The 14,013-nt window shown below is 42.0% G+C and overlaps 1 protein-coding gene across 1 annotated transcript in view; it reads right to left on the bottom strand.

The window, feature by feature from the left end:
• Positions 1-6,056: 6,056 nt before the first annotated feature.
• The window catches only part of ALKBH8 (alkB homolog 8, tRNA methyltransferase), a 45,833-nt gene continuing 37,876 nt past the window's right edge, over positions 6,057-14,013 (bottom strand). Inside the window, exons 11-12 of the mRNA XM_008690124.2 lie at positions 7,981-8,130; positions 6,057-7,052 (exon numbers count right to left, since the gene is read on the bottom strand). Of these exons, the coding sequence (XP_008688346.2) occupies positions 6,507-7,052; positions 7,981-8,130 (696 nt within the window). The 3' untranslated portion in view covers positions 6,057-6,506. The remainder of the gene's footprint in view (positions 7,053-7,980; positions 8,131-14,013) is intronic.

Raw genomic sequence — 14,013 nt, 5'->3', positions numbered from 1 at the left:
GGCTTACTTGCTTTATCTGGAATCTCAAATTCTCAAACACAATCTTCAAACATATTTAGGAACTAGCTAAGATCATATTTTTTTCATATATAAACAGTGTCTTAATTTCCTCAGCGGATTACAGAAAAACTGCATCATTAAATTGGGTAGTCATCTGAAGTAATCCTACTCCAAATAGTTCTGGAAAAAAAGCCTTATTAATGGAATAATAAACCTTTTTCCACCATTAGCCTTAAAAAGTGGGTTCATGAGAATCTACCTTAATTATGTTTTATTAACTGAATTTCCAATTATAAAATTCATGGAATTCTCTCCCTGGTCAACTCAGTCTGGCTAGAAGTTTATCAATTGTATTGGTCTCCAAGAACATGCTTTTGGTTTCATTGATTTTCTCTATTTGTTTTTGTTTTCTGTGTCATCGATTTCTGCTCTGATCTTTATCATACCCTTTCATCTGCATACTCGGCATTTCATTTCTCTTCTTTTCCTAGTTTCCTAAGAAGGAAGCTGAGGTTCTTGTATCTGAGAACTTTCTTCCCATCTAACAGAGGCAGTTAGTGCTGCCAATTTCCCCTGAGGATTATTTCAGCAGTGTGCTGGGGTCCCCAGTCCATCCCCCGGTTCAGTGATTCACCAGGAGGGCTCACAGGACCGAGCACAGCATTGTACTCAGGGCTAAGATTTATTGTAGCAAAACAGATCACGGTCAGCAACGGGAAAGGAACACAGGGTGAAGTCCAGAGGAAACCAGGCACAAGCTTCCAAGAATCCCTTCCCAGTAAAGTCACACGGGACACATCGAATTCCCTCAGCGTGAAATGCTGCCAACCACAGAAGCTAGAGACTCGGTGCCCACGTTTTTTACTGAGAGCTGGTCACGTAGGCACTTTCTGCCTGGCCTGCACCCAAATTCTAGACTTCAGAAGGAAAGCAGGTGCTCCGCACAAACTGTAATGTTTGTCTAAACACTTCAGTCACAGGGAGCTGGTCTTATCAGTTAGGGCTCTGGGGAACCCCCTACCAAAATCCAAATTCGGAGATACCAGCCAAGGGCTAACCTTCTAAGTAGACCTTTCTAAGAATAGCAATGTCAGGCCTGCTGTGTTTTTTTTTTTTTTTTCCTCTGCACAAATTTTGATATATCATGCTTTTATTTTCATTCAGTTCAAAATATTTCTATTTTCCCTTTTGAGTTCTTGCTGAATCTATGGGTTATTTCCACTGGGGCCAGAGAGCATAATTTGTATGACTTTAATCCTTTTACATTATCAAGTCTTGTTTTATGACCTAGAAGACGGTCTTTCTCAGTAAATGTTCTTGTGTATTCTGCTGTTATTGGCTGGACTGTCCTATAAATGTCAATAATGTTAAGGTGGTTGTGTTGTTCACATCTGCTCTACCCTTACTCATTTTCTACAAGCTTGTCCTATCAGTCACTGAAACTTCCACCTAAAATTATAGATTTGTCTATGTTTCCTGCCTTTACTTAGATCAGTCTCTGCTTTGTGTGTTTTGAAGCTGTGATTAAGTGCATAAAAGAACAAAGCTGGAAACCTGATTTCAAAACTTATCATGAAACTATAGTAGCCAAAACAGTGAGGTACTGGCATAAAAACAGACACAAAGATCAAAAAAAAACTATGCAGAAATATATCCACATCTGTATGGCCAACTGGTTTTCCACAAAGGTGTCAAGCAATTCATTTGGGAAAAAAAAGAATCTTTTCGAGATGATGTGGAACAACTGGATAGCAACACAGAAAAAAGTAAGCCAACCCACACAACATGTATACAAAAATTAATTTGAAATGGAGCACAGACCTAAATGGAAGGGCTAAAGCTATGAAACTTCTAAATGACAACATAAGAGAAAATCTTAGTGATTTGACTTGGGCAAAAAGTTCTTAAATAGAACACAAAAAGCACAACCTATAAAATTAAAAAATAATGGATAAACTGGGTTTCACCAAAATTTAAAATGCTGGCTCTTCAAAAGACATTCCTAAGAAAATAAAAGGTAAGGCATAGACTGGGAGAAGATGCTTGCAAAATCTACGTATGATAAAGCACTTTTATCTAGAATACACATAACTTACATAACTCATTAAAGAGAAGACAACTCAATTTTTAAAAATTGACAGAAGATTTGAACTAACACTTCACCAATGAATACATACAAATAGCAAATAATGTAAAAATGCTCCATATCACTTGTGTTTAGGGAAATGCAAATTTAAAATACAGAGAGATGCCATTACACATGCACGGTAGGGTGGCTAATATTAAAACGACTGGTAATACAAATGTTGGCAAGGATGTGGACTCTCGAACATGGCTGATGGGATATTGAACTGAAACAGCCACTTTGGAAAACAGTTCACTGGCATCAAGTTAAACATACACTTACCATATGACCCACGATTCATCTCTGAGGTATTTACCCAAGAGAAATGAAAACATATAGACACAAAAATGCGCTCCTACTTACATCGAAAACCGGGGATGTACTGTATGGTGACTAACATAATATAATAAAAAATCATTATTAAAAAAAAAAAAAATGCGCTCCTAAATGTTGAGAGCAGACTTAAAAAAATTACAAGTTCTGAACTGGAAGTAATAGCCCAAATGTCTATCATCTGGTGAACGGATAACCAGATTGTGATAAATCTTTACAATAGAAGACTACTCAGCCATAAAGGGAACAAACTATTGATATATACAAGAACAAAGATGAATCTCAAAAGCATTGTCTTGAGGGGCGCCTGGGTGGCACAGTGGTTGGGCGTCTGCCTTCAGCTCAGGGCGTGATCCCGGCGTTACGGGATCAAGCCCCACATCAGGCTCCTCCGCTATGAGCCTGCTTCTTCCTCTCCCACTCCCCCTGCTTGTGTTCCCTCTCTCGCTGGCTGTCTCTATCTCTTTCGAATAAATAAATAAAATCTTTAAAAAAAAAAAAAAAAGCATTGTCTTGAGTGGGGAAAAAAAAGAGAGACATGAAAGTCTCTAAGTGTATGATTCCAGAAATTCTAGAGGAGACTCAAGTATAGCAATCGAAAGCAGATCAGTCTTGCCCATAAGAGAAGGAAACCGACTGCAAAGGGGCAGGAAGGAACGTTATGGGGTGATGGAAATGTTCCCTGTCTTGATTGTGGGAATGATTACATGACTATCCGTTGCAATGAGTCAAAACTCATCAAATTACACACTTAAAATCGGTGAATATGATATGTAAATTATACCTCACAGTAGCTGACATAATATATTTAAAACATTTAACTGTGTGTTTGAACTTTCTTTTACAAATTGCTTTAAATTCTTTTTGACAAGATTTTATTCATTTATTTATTTGAGAGAGAGAGAGGAGAGCGTGAGCAGAAGGAGGAGCAGAGGGAAAGGGACCAGCAGACTCCGCACTGAGCAAGGAGCCCAATGCGGGGCTCGATCCCATTACCTGAGATCATGACCTGAGCCAAAATCAAGAGGACGCTCAACCGACTGGGCCACCCACACGCCCCCAAACTGTTATGAATTTTGAAGTTTATATTACACATAAAGGTATATAAATCATAAGGGTCTTACCACACATTCAGTATGTGAGTTAACACAAAGCAAGCACCCTATGTAAATGCCCCCAAGAGAAAGAACACTGTGAACACCCCAGAAGGCCCATTCACCCCTTCTTTTCAAAAGTTCCCTATTATCTAGCCTTGTAAAAGTATATATATTGCTTGCTTTTAAACTCTCACCTAAAGAAAAGTGAAAACTGTACAGTAGAGTTAACCTTATCCAGAAAGAGGTCTGGCTGGCCTTTACCTTAGGCTCCTGGGAGCGGATCTCTAAGCCCTTGCAATATCCTGCCTGGTAAGTATCTGTTTACCTGGAGGCCCTGTGCCAAGTGGTTATCAGCCTGACCTCCACAGGAGCTAGCGATTAAAGGTCAGCAGCAAGAGTGGTCAACCATGTCCGTGTAGTTAGGCCCTCAATTAAAAATCTGAACACCGAGCCTCCAGTGCGCTTCCCTGGTTGGCAGCGCTCCAGATATGTTGTCATATATCTTGCTGGGAGAAGTCAGCTCTGTCCAAACCCCCCTGGGACAGGACGACTAGAAATTCCATGCGTGTAACACTCCTGCAGTTGGCACCATGCACATCTTCCCTTGGCTGACTTTAATCCCTATCCTTTTGCTGTAATAAACTATGGTCATGAGTGTAACAGTCTGTGTTACAGTCCTGCGAGCCCTTCTAGCAAATCATCAAACCCGAGTGTGCTCATGGGAGCCCCCGAACGGGCAGCTGGCGTCAGAAGCGACAGTGGTCTTAAGAGACACACCTGAACTCGACAGGAGTCATATGGTTATTACTCCGTGTATGGCTTCTTCAACGCAGCATTACCTGAGATCCATTCATAGTGTGCCTTGTAAAGACAATGTATTCACGTCATCGCTCATGCAGTAACAACGAATGGACCATTACTCACTCACTCTACTGCTGTAGACATTTGGATTTTTTCCAGTTTTGCCTTGTTATTATTGATAGACCTAGAAGGACAAATAGAGAAATCCACAATCATAGCAGGAAATTTTGATACCTCTGCGGCACCTGATAAGAACAAAGCAGATAAAAAAAAAATCAGTAAAAACACAGGTTTTGATTATATAATTAACAAATTAGATTTTGACATCACTCAATACCTAAAACTCCCATGGCCGTTCTTTGGAAGTAACGGGAATAAACATTTTTCCCAAATGCCTACTATATTCTTATACCACTCTAAGAGCTCTGTAGGTATTATTTCAGCTAATTTCGTAACAAATCTTCCAACTTTACTGCTGAAACACTGACGCGTGGCAAAGTTAGGGAATTTGTCCAAAGTCCCACAGCTAAAACAAAAATGGCAGATCAAGAGTTCAACTTCAAATCTGATTCAAGAGCCAAGTTTTGCTCTACCTCTTCTCCAGGTAATGTTGGTATTTGCGTCTTCCTTGGAAATCGATTCCATCCAGAGTTTAAAATTTGTTAGCATGAGCTGAACTTCAAATTGTGAAGTCCTAGAATTCCTACCAGGTTAAAACTGCTTTTTAGCCCTCTATTTTTTCGTTCCATATTATGAACCTTATAAATTCATCTGGAAGGAACAATTATAATCTTGCAGTGAAATTCCAGGACAAAAATAATCATTGTCTCATGTAAGACCTATTGATCACCACCGGTTTCTGGAAGCTTGATGCTTGAAAATAAACATCACTAACACTAACAAGAGATACAATCATCTGGGCATCATCAACCACGGAAAGCAATTTTTCTTGAAGTTGTCTTAAGCATTATGACTGTAAAAGCAACACATGCCAGCAGCAAAGTATTAAAAAAAAAAAAAAAAGTACTTTCCTTTCTGCATGATTGTTTGACCTATGGTCAACTTTCTACCTTTATTCCTCCTGGAAACTTGACCTGAATGGTAAGTTAATTGAGTAACTAGGACACATTTGTAGGTAAAAACTGCTGATGGCACCCAGACCAGAACTATGAATGAACTAGAAATACCCAATAGTGGCACCATAGCTTTGGCTCTACGGGCATAATTAGGTCTGACAATTCTAACCTTTGCTATTTAAACAAAGGAGTTACAAGAGCATATTGCGGCTGCCCTTAGCACATAGTCAATGCATTAGGGGTACCAATTCATTCTTGGTAATAAACTACAGTCAGGATTAGTGGTTATCTCAGCCCTTTAAAACTACATCTTTTGTTCTCAGGTGCACCCTCCCGCTATCTTACCTTCCCCTGTGGCATTTATCACCGTCTAGCACACAGTGTGCTTGTTTGCTGATTGTCTGTCCTCCTCCTACAACCTAAGTTCCAGGAGGGCAAGAGCTGTTGTTCTTGTTCAGGGCTCCACTCCCAGTACCTAGAATAGTAACTGATACATAGTACGGGCTCAATGAGGATTTGTTGGATGACGCTCCTACTAAGGTATGGCTATTAGATGGACTACAATTTTACTGAGCACCTACTGTGTGTCAGGCCCTGTGTTAGTAAGGTGAGGGGACAGAGCGGTTATCATCTGTGATTTTACAGAGTTAATAATCAAAGATAAAACTTCAGACAATTCTCTACTGACCAAGAATATTTTATTAAAATGTATGATTACATCACTAAGGTATACATGATTTAGCTCAATTAGTAACATTTATAGCAGAAGTTTATTTTCGACGTGCTGTGTTCTCACCCCAGGTTCCCAAATACTTCACAGATGACTTCACTCACTGCTGCAGACCGTCCCTGTTCCTCCCCATTCAGGAGAAGCCTACATTTACGGATGAGGTCAGCAATAGTAGTAGACTGGATGTGTCCTAACTAATCTTGGCTCCCAAATTTCTCTCAGGCATTCATTCTCCTTTGGGACTTTTCCACAAGTTTTCTCTTTAACTATAAAGACGGAAAATTTAGTCTCCTTTAAAAAACCAAGCTGACCCTTTCTTTGCTGTTCTATGTTCACGGAGACAATCAGAGCTTTTGAAGAATCACACACCAGTTGCCCTGATCGTAGTAGCTCTGCAGTAGGCGGACGTGACCCAGAGTCCGGCAGGCCGCCTCCAGCTCGCCCTCACAGAACACGTGGTAGTAACGATGAAACACGGGGCCTGGGTCACGGGGTCCTGCTGCACCAACAGCCTTGTCTTTCCCAGGCTTCCCCTGATGGTGCCAGGGAACCAGTAAGTCTTGAGAATGAAAAGAAGTCCTGTTAGTATGAACAGGAAGCTTGGCCTTGGTGACTGTGCTGGCATGACCCCCTCCCTCCTGGAGGTCAGTGAGGGCGGCGACACAGCCTGCGGCGTCCTGGCTGCCCACGTCAGGCACCTGCTCCGCCAGCGACTCTGGCACCGCTGCACCACTGCTGATCTCTTCCTTTCCTTGGCTAATTCTGTTTTCTCTAAGATACTTGGATTTCTTCTTATTATATTCTTGTTCCATCGCCCAGACGTAAATGAGTGCTGTCCCACCAGGTCTCAGGAGTCGAACAAGTTCTCGGAGAGCCGCCACTCTCCGCTCCTGGTGAAAAACACACAGTGCCCTTTATCAACCGGGAGGAGACCGGAAAGTATGACTGACGACAGGGCTGTTTTTAATTAAGATGAACAGCCCAGAAAATCTAACAAAATATAAAACAAAAAAGAAAAAAAAAGGCACATTTTGTTCTGTGATTGACAGGAAAAAAGTGTTGAAGAAACAGGGAAAAGGACATTTTTATTTGCGTTAATAAAATAGAGGCACAGAAGGTTTTCCACTTGATCTTGTTTTGAATTCACTTAAGGTCATCAGGTGTACGGAGACTCCTGGTGATGCCGGCACAGGGTGGTCTATAAAATTATTGCTTAGCTTAGGGGAGAAACTACTGACACACAGGAAAAAAAAGCTGTTTTTTCTTATAAGAAAAATACAAAACATTAAATTCACTTACTTTAAAATTAGGAGTATCTGTGACAAGTTAAAAGCATGAGTGACAGCTACTAAATACCTGAGTTTTGAAAAAGAAGAAAAGCAGGATGGGAAGGAAGGGATTCGCAAACATCAGGGAGGCGAGTAAGGGCTGAGAAGGGCAGACGAGAAACCGAGAGAGCAGCCGCTCAGAGGCTGAGCAGAGTGTGCCAGCGGCCCAGGCGAGCTCCCCCGTCTCCGACAGCTGAAATGCGGAGACCCTGCATTCGAGGAAGCCAGTCAAAGAGGAGGAAGACTCAGGTCGGGCCAAGAGCAGAACCACGAGCACTAAAAGCAGGGTCCACTGGCCTCCCGTAAGCACCAGCGCCACGCACCTCCTCTCCGCTCCACACGCTTTCTCAGTAAAGGGGGCAAACTGCAGGACCACCAGGGAAGAGAACGGGAAGAAAGGAAAGGCTACGATCGGGTCCACAGCGGTCACATCGTGAACATTTCCTGCCACCTGAGCTACAAGTCCTTGGAGAGAGAAAGGAATACTCACTGCTGTTGAGAAATGGTGAATCACAGCAATGGAGATGCAGGCGTCACAAGAGCCGCTGCGCAAGGGCACGGCCAGCGCGTCACCGACGACGGCCTGAAAGTGTCGATCTCGACAAATGTCCACAAGGTTCTGGCTACGATCACAACCAATCTGTAACAGAGAAAAAGAACGAATTGCATAACATCTTGTTAAAATGTCCCGAGAAATTAAGAGCCATGGGTGCACTCACTACCATAGGTTATTAGATTGCACGTTCACTGTGGAAAGGTGGAAGGCGAGATCTTCGCAGTTCTTACAGCCGGCGCAGGGTCAGATCAAGTACCTAGACGGCAACGTTTACCATCTCCATGGGTGTCAAGCTGAACTCAAATCAGTGATTAGAGTAAACATGACAGCGGTGGAAACGGGAAGTCCTAATTGGCATCGAATGCATCCCCGACCAGAACCTAGATCTTTTTGTAATATCACACATATAAAAATGGAAATCATCCCCATAAACACAGACATTTAGTCTTTTGTGGGGAGCTACAGGTGTCTCTCAACACAACATAAACTATACTGTGATGGCTCAGATAGCAGGAGGTAGCTGGGATTTTTGCCTGCTTCTTTTCACTTTTCAATACATATTACTGTACAATCAGAAATAAATCCCCAAACAATAAAAAAGTAAAATGATTTATTTCATTTTTTTAAAGCTCTTGAGTCTTGTTCTGCTAAATGCCTAACCTATATACACCAAGAATAAAGTGCTAAATCCAAAATTTGTAAAATGCTATTTAATTAAACCTTTTAGTCTAAGCCGACCATCCTAAGGGAACAGCAGCATCCCCTAGTCTCCCCAGGCAGGGAGGCCTCCTGAGCCCTCCGCCGGGACCTGGTTCTGCGGGATGTGTTTGGGAGCAGGACTGCCCATCTCCTCTCGAGCTCTGTTATTTTTGTACAGTTTTGCTGTTTAGTCCCGAGCGAATGGTGTGTGTGCGGGTGTGTATGCATGCACACGTGTGTGTGGAGGGCAAGAGCAATGCACAATGTGCACAGGTAAACTGAGAGAGCACTGGGAGGGGGGAGGGGCATAAGAAATGTTAATTCACTAATATATTTCTTCCTAACTCACTCTCTACAATAGAGAAAAAGAAACGTGAAAGTAGATCTCAGCAGACAAAAGCGGCCACCTCAAGCCCGTATTTACTCATTTGAATTTCAGATGCAGTGAGCACTGAGTATTGGGATTCCCTCAGTCTAGCTGAGAATAAAGAATACGAGTCCTCATGTCAAAACAAGTCTTACTAAGTTAAATCACACTGCCATGCTAGTCATACTTCATATGAATTGGCTCAATCTCTAACTGATATTAAACAGCTTCTATACTCTATCCTGGAGCTGCGCTAATTGTTGAAGTATAATAAAAGGCACCAAGCTAGAGGTAAAGTACACCAATGTCCCTTTGATATATTTTAAGATGAAGAAGTACGAAGGCCCATTAATAACAACAGTGGCACAATTCCCAATTGACTGCGGTCTTTACGCACGTAGGATACGCAACTGGCTTCTTACTTTTACCTCTTTTCCACCATATTCTATGCCGCTAAGCCAGGAGCCACAACAGTCAAGCTGACAATACCACTCAAATAATATGCATATTACATTCCGGGGTTTGCCACCTTTTTTTACAATAAAACTCAGTTCATGCAGTCAAAGTCTCAAGTTTGTCCAATTCCGACAGATTGCTATAAATCTTGCTAAAAGTCAACAGAGGGAAAAAAATCCAATTTTACTACAAAACAAATACCAGGAGAGAGAGCACAACCAAAAAGGAATGTTATTACCCGCGAATCACAGATAAAGCAGAACAAGGAGAACAGCAGCCAAATGAAGCCAGAGGAAATGTCCTTCCTCCTGCTGCCAGGCTGCCGCACGTGGGACGGAGGGCTCCCCTGCGCCGAGAGACAGGGGCCGTGTGACTCACAAAGCAGCAGGTCTAGTGTAGACGTGACTCGTGCCTGGCGCACAACCTTCATTCCGCGCTTACTCTGCCCGAGTCTTTCATACGTTCTCATACAGTCATCACTAATTTTCTCTCTTCCCTTTCTATTTTTAAATTTCCTTAAGTCTTTGTACCAAGGACAGTACCCAGGATTTGAAGGTCTCCCTAATCACGATGCATAATGTCAACAGTGTGACAGAAAGTGGCTTCTTTATAAATACCACTTATAAATACTCACATTTATTAAATGACTCACATAAGGGCTACGTAATTCTGTGTGCTGGACGGAGGTCAGTGACATGAAAACACACGCTGGTTGGGGTTGAAATGTATACTTCCACTGCATTATAATTTTTTAAAATCTTCAACAAAACATTAAACACACAATTCTGAGAAGACTGGTAAAAAATGAAAAAACATTCGACCTAGTAGTGAAAGGTGCAAACTACAAAACAAGGTTTCATTTTTCTCCCAGTAAAGTATCTAAAATGTTTTAAAACCAAAATCCACCACAGTGATGCCAGCAATAAAACCAGCTCTCCGAAGGACTAGCACAGTACAAACAGACTCCACCGGTTTCTGAAAGCAATCTGGTGCACCACTTTCTAAGGAGGATAAAAATGTTCATAACTTCTTTTTTCTTAAGTGGGCTCCACACCCAGCACGGAGTCTAATGCGGGGCTTGAACTCACAACCCTGAGATCAAGACCTGAGCTGAGATCAAGAGCCGGACACTCAACCAACTGAGCCACCCAGGTGCCCCAAAAATGTGCATGACTTCTGACCCAATAATTGTTCTAAAAATTCACCCTAAAAAAATTATCCAAAATATGAAAAAAGGTAAATGAAATAAAAAAAAAATCGCCTTTTACCAGAAGCAGCCACCCGATATGACAGCAGATTCTCTGTATGAATGACCTCAGCCCGGAACACACACCCTGGGTTAGCTACTGTTACTACATGCAAATGAGGAAGACTTGTCTCACCACAGATAACTCCTCTGCCCCAAGTTAAAATAGTTAAGTGGTGGAGCAGAGATTTAGACCTGGGCTTTTCTCACTCTAAACCCCACCTTCTTCCTTCCCGTCAGATGTTTCTCAGGGGAGATGCTCGTTACTGTGTTATTTATAATAATTCCACACCGAACACGAGGAACCATCAAGTAACATCTACCTCAAGAGTGTTATCCAGTCAGGAACTGTGTAAGGCTACACATCAACAAGGAAATATGAAGTGACACAAATGAGTCATCCAGGTGTATGCGTACTCGGAACAATACAAACATTACAGGAAAAACACTGGAAGGACATCTCTCACAACAAGCTGCTTTATTAGGGTGTTAAGATTAAGGCAAACACCTTTCCTTTGTCCATTTTCTGAACTGAGGCTGTATTATTTTTATTACTTAAAAAATACCACATTTTTTAAACTACTAAGGAAACAAGCACTGTAGGGAAATGAGACTGACAGGAAGGGGTTCAGAGCTCAGAGGAACAGGCGAAACCTGTCGACTACAATGAAAACAGCAACCTACAGTCTCGAGCTGAAGCAGGTGAACAACCTAGAAAAGCCACTAACCTTCTGTTTCCTCATCATATAAATGCCTCCTTCTCAGGGTTGAGATGAGAACCAAACGAAATGATGTATATTAAATACTTCACTCCACAAATGTTATAACAACTGTACAGAACAAAGAGTGGACACAACCTCTCTTCCTGGGTCCAGATACAAAGAGAAATCCAGGTATCCTAAATGTCCGTCACTCTGAGTGAAGGCCCACCGTTCTGAGTTTGTCCCATTTCCTTTAACGTATAGAACACAGCACTGTGTATATTCTGCTTTGCAAGTGAGAAACTGAAGGTGAACTCACAGGTTTGCTCCTCACCATTCAACAAACCATCAATCAGTGTCCATCATGTGCCAAGTGATTTCTGCCACATCTGAGACGACAGCTGGCTGTTCTGTCAGCAGAGCTGGCCGCTAAGATCTCTCTCAGTGGAATGCCACTGAGTATGGACCCTGCAGCTGGAGACGAGGTTCTAATACTTGTTCTGACACCATGGAACCTTGGGCCTGTTTTCCCGTTGGTAAAATGGGGACAGTAATACTGGTCTCCTACACCCCATGAGAAAACACAGCCTAGCACTTGGCACACAGCAGGAGCCTGACACTGTTAGTGGCCGTTCTGTCCTTTCCATTACTGGGGTGGTCAACAGTTCAAACACAAAGCAAAACAAAAACAGAAATATACAGAAGAGTCTTCCAGAAACACATCTCCAATTCTTATAATTGTCAATAGATAACTGGCATTATTATTAGATCTGCATCCCAACTACTCACACCAACCAAGAAAGTCCCTACAATGTATTAAGTACTTATTAACCTGAGAAACACATCCGGACCGAATGTGGTCTGAGACCAATGCACAGAGTCATCACTTAGTGAGCGAGCCGGACTGAGCTCTGGGTACGTACTATCTCATCTATTGTTGGTATGATTATAAAGGTGGCAAGTCTCATGAAGGTATAAAGTCCTTGCTTACAAAATTTACCTCTGAACATAAAGGCAGCAGCCAGTGCTGAAGACAGAAGTGAAGAGTAACTGAAGATACCTAACAAATGAAAAGCAGCTTATAAAACGATCTCCATGAGAGCCTAAGCTAGTATTTAAAAAGTACATTTTGTTAAGGAAGCATGTGATAATAATATAAACAGTATTTTTAATTCTGAGACAATCCTATGTTTGAACACGTAGAATGAATGTCCCACGTCACATTCCCTCATGAATATCAAAAAATGCACAGATTTTCAAGCTCAAAGACAGCTGCTCAAAATACACGCAAATATACAGGCTGGAGCTTCGGCTGCTTCCCTTTGGTCATGTGTAACTCCACTTCTGGTGTAATGAAAGCCGCAACTCCAGCCAGACAAGCGTCTCATTCCTGCATTGAACCAACACCCACTGAGCCTTCCCGGGAGGTCAGACACCATAGCAGGCTCTGCGAATCGCAGACTGCCAACTGTAAAATGAATACAAATAATGGAAAGTGACTATACTTGTGATTTTCTAATTCTTCTAAATGTATTCCTTCTTGAACAGATTCAGATTTTGGGGCTCAGTTTACCAGGAAATCATGTCTCTCACTAAGAACAGGATAACGCGATCAGTATGATTACGTCAGTGTGGCTGACCTCAACCCAGCTTCGCTGTCACAGGTGCTGCCTGACTCGGTAAAACTGTGCGTTAGCATCGAGAAGGTGCAGAGCAGAGCTCACTGAGAGACGTTCTGGATGATACCTGAAGATTAAAATATCAGAAGATATCACTTTGATTTTAAGTGGTACATCAAAACCTACTTCTTCCACATGAACAGTGACCTTATTCCTGATAAACTAAAATTTAATTGTAGACATGACAACAATACATGGATACTAATGTCTTATCTTGATGACAAGCTATGCTTTATCTGTCTCTTAATGCACGAACTCTGCCTTCCCCCAAGAGCAGCAGTGACTTACTTTCCTCACGGAGTTGCGTAAAGATACAGGGAGGAGAAGGTAAAGATACAGGAGACGTGCAACATGACGGCCTCCAAGAGCCCCTGAGTGAGGACTGCTCTCGTTGTCCCTACCTATCCTCCTTACTCTAGTCCTCCAGCCCCTAATCTTGAGAAAGGGAAGCTTCAGTCCTCCCAGAGCAGCGTTGATATGGGTATTTACAATATTTACCAGTGTAGGGAGAATGTTTTCCTTCCCAGCATAGCAGGAAAAAAAAAAGTGGACCGTAGGAAAGTAAGTAATAGCAACTGGAAACAGAAATGTGGCACAAGAAACAAGTAGGTTCAGATCCTGGGCCTTGCGCTATAACCTCGGTCACATGGTTTAAGCCACTTAAGCCCTAGTTTCCTCAACAGTAACACACCAATAAATAGTAACCTTTATTTTTTCCTACAGTGAATAAAAGAACACTATATTTGACATCAGAGGCATGGGTTCAAGTTTCAGTTATGTCCCCTAATTACATGCCATCAGGGGAATAATATAGTCTGT

This window comes from Ursus maritimus, unplaced genomic scaffold (assembly GCF_017311325.1).
Source record: "Ursus maritimus isolate PB19 unplaced genomic scaffold, ASM1731132v1 scaffold_16, whole genome shotgun sequence".
Taxonomy (NCBI): Eukaryota; Metazoa; Chordata; class Mammalia; order Carnivora; family Ursidae; genus Ursus; species Ursus maritimus.
The sequence above is the reverse complement of the archived record's forward strand: the minus strand, read 5'-3'. Positions and strand labels throughout refer to the sequence as shown.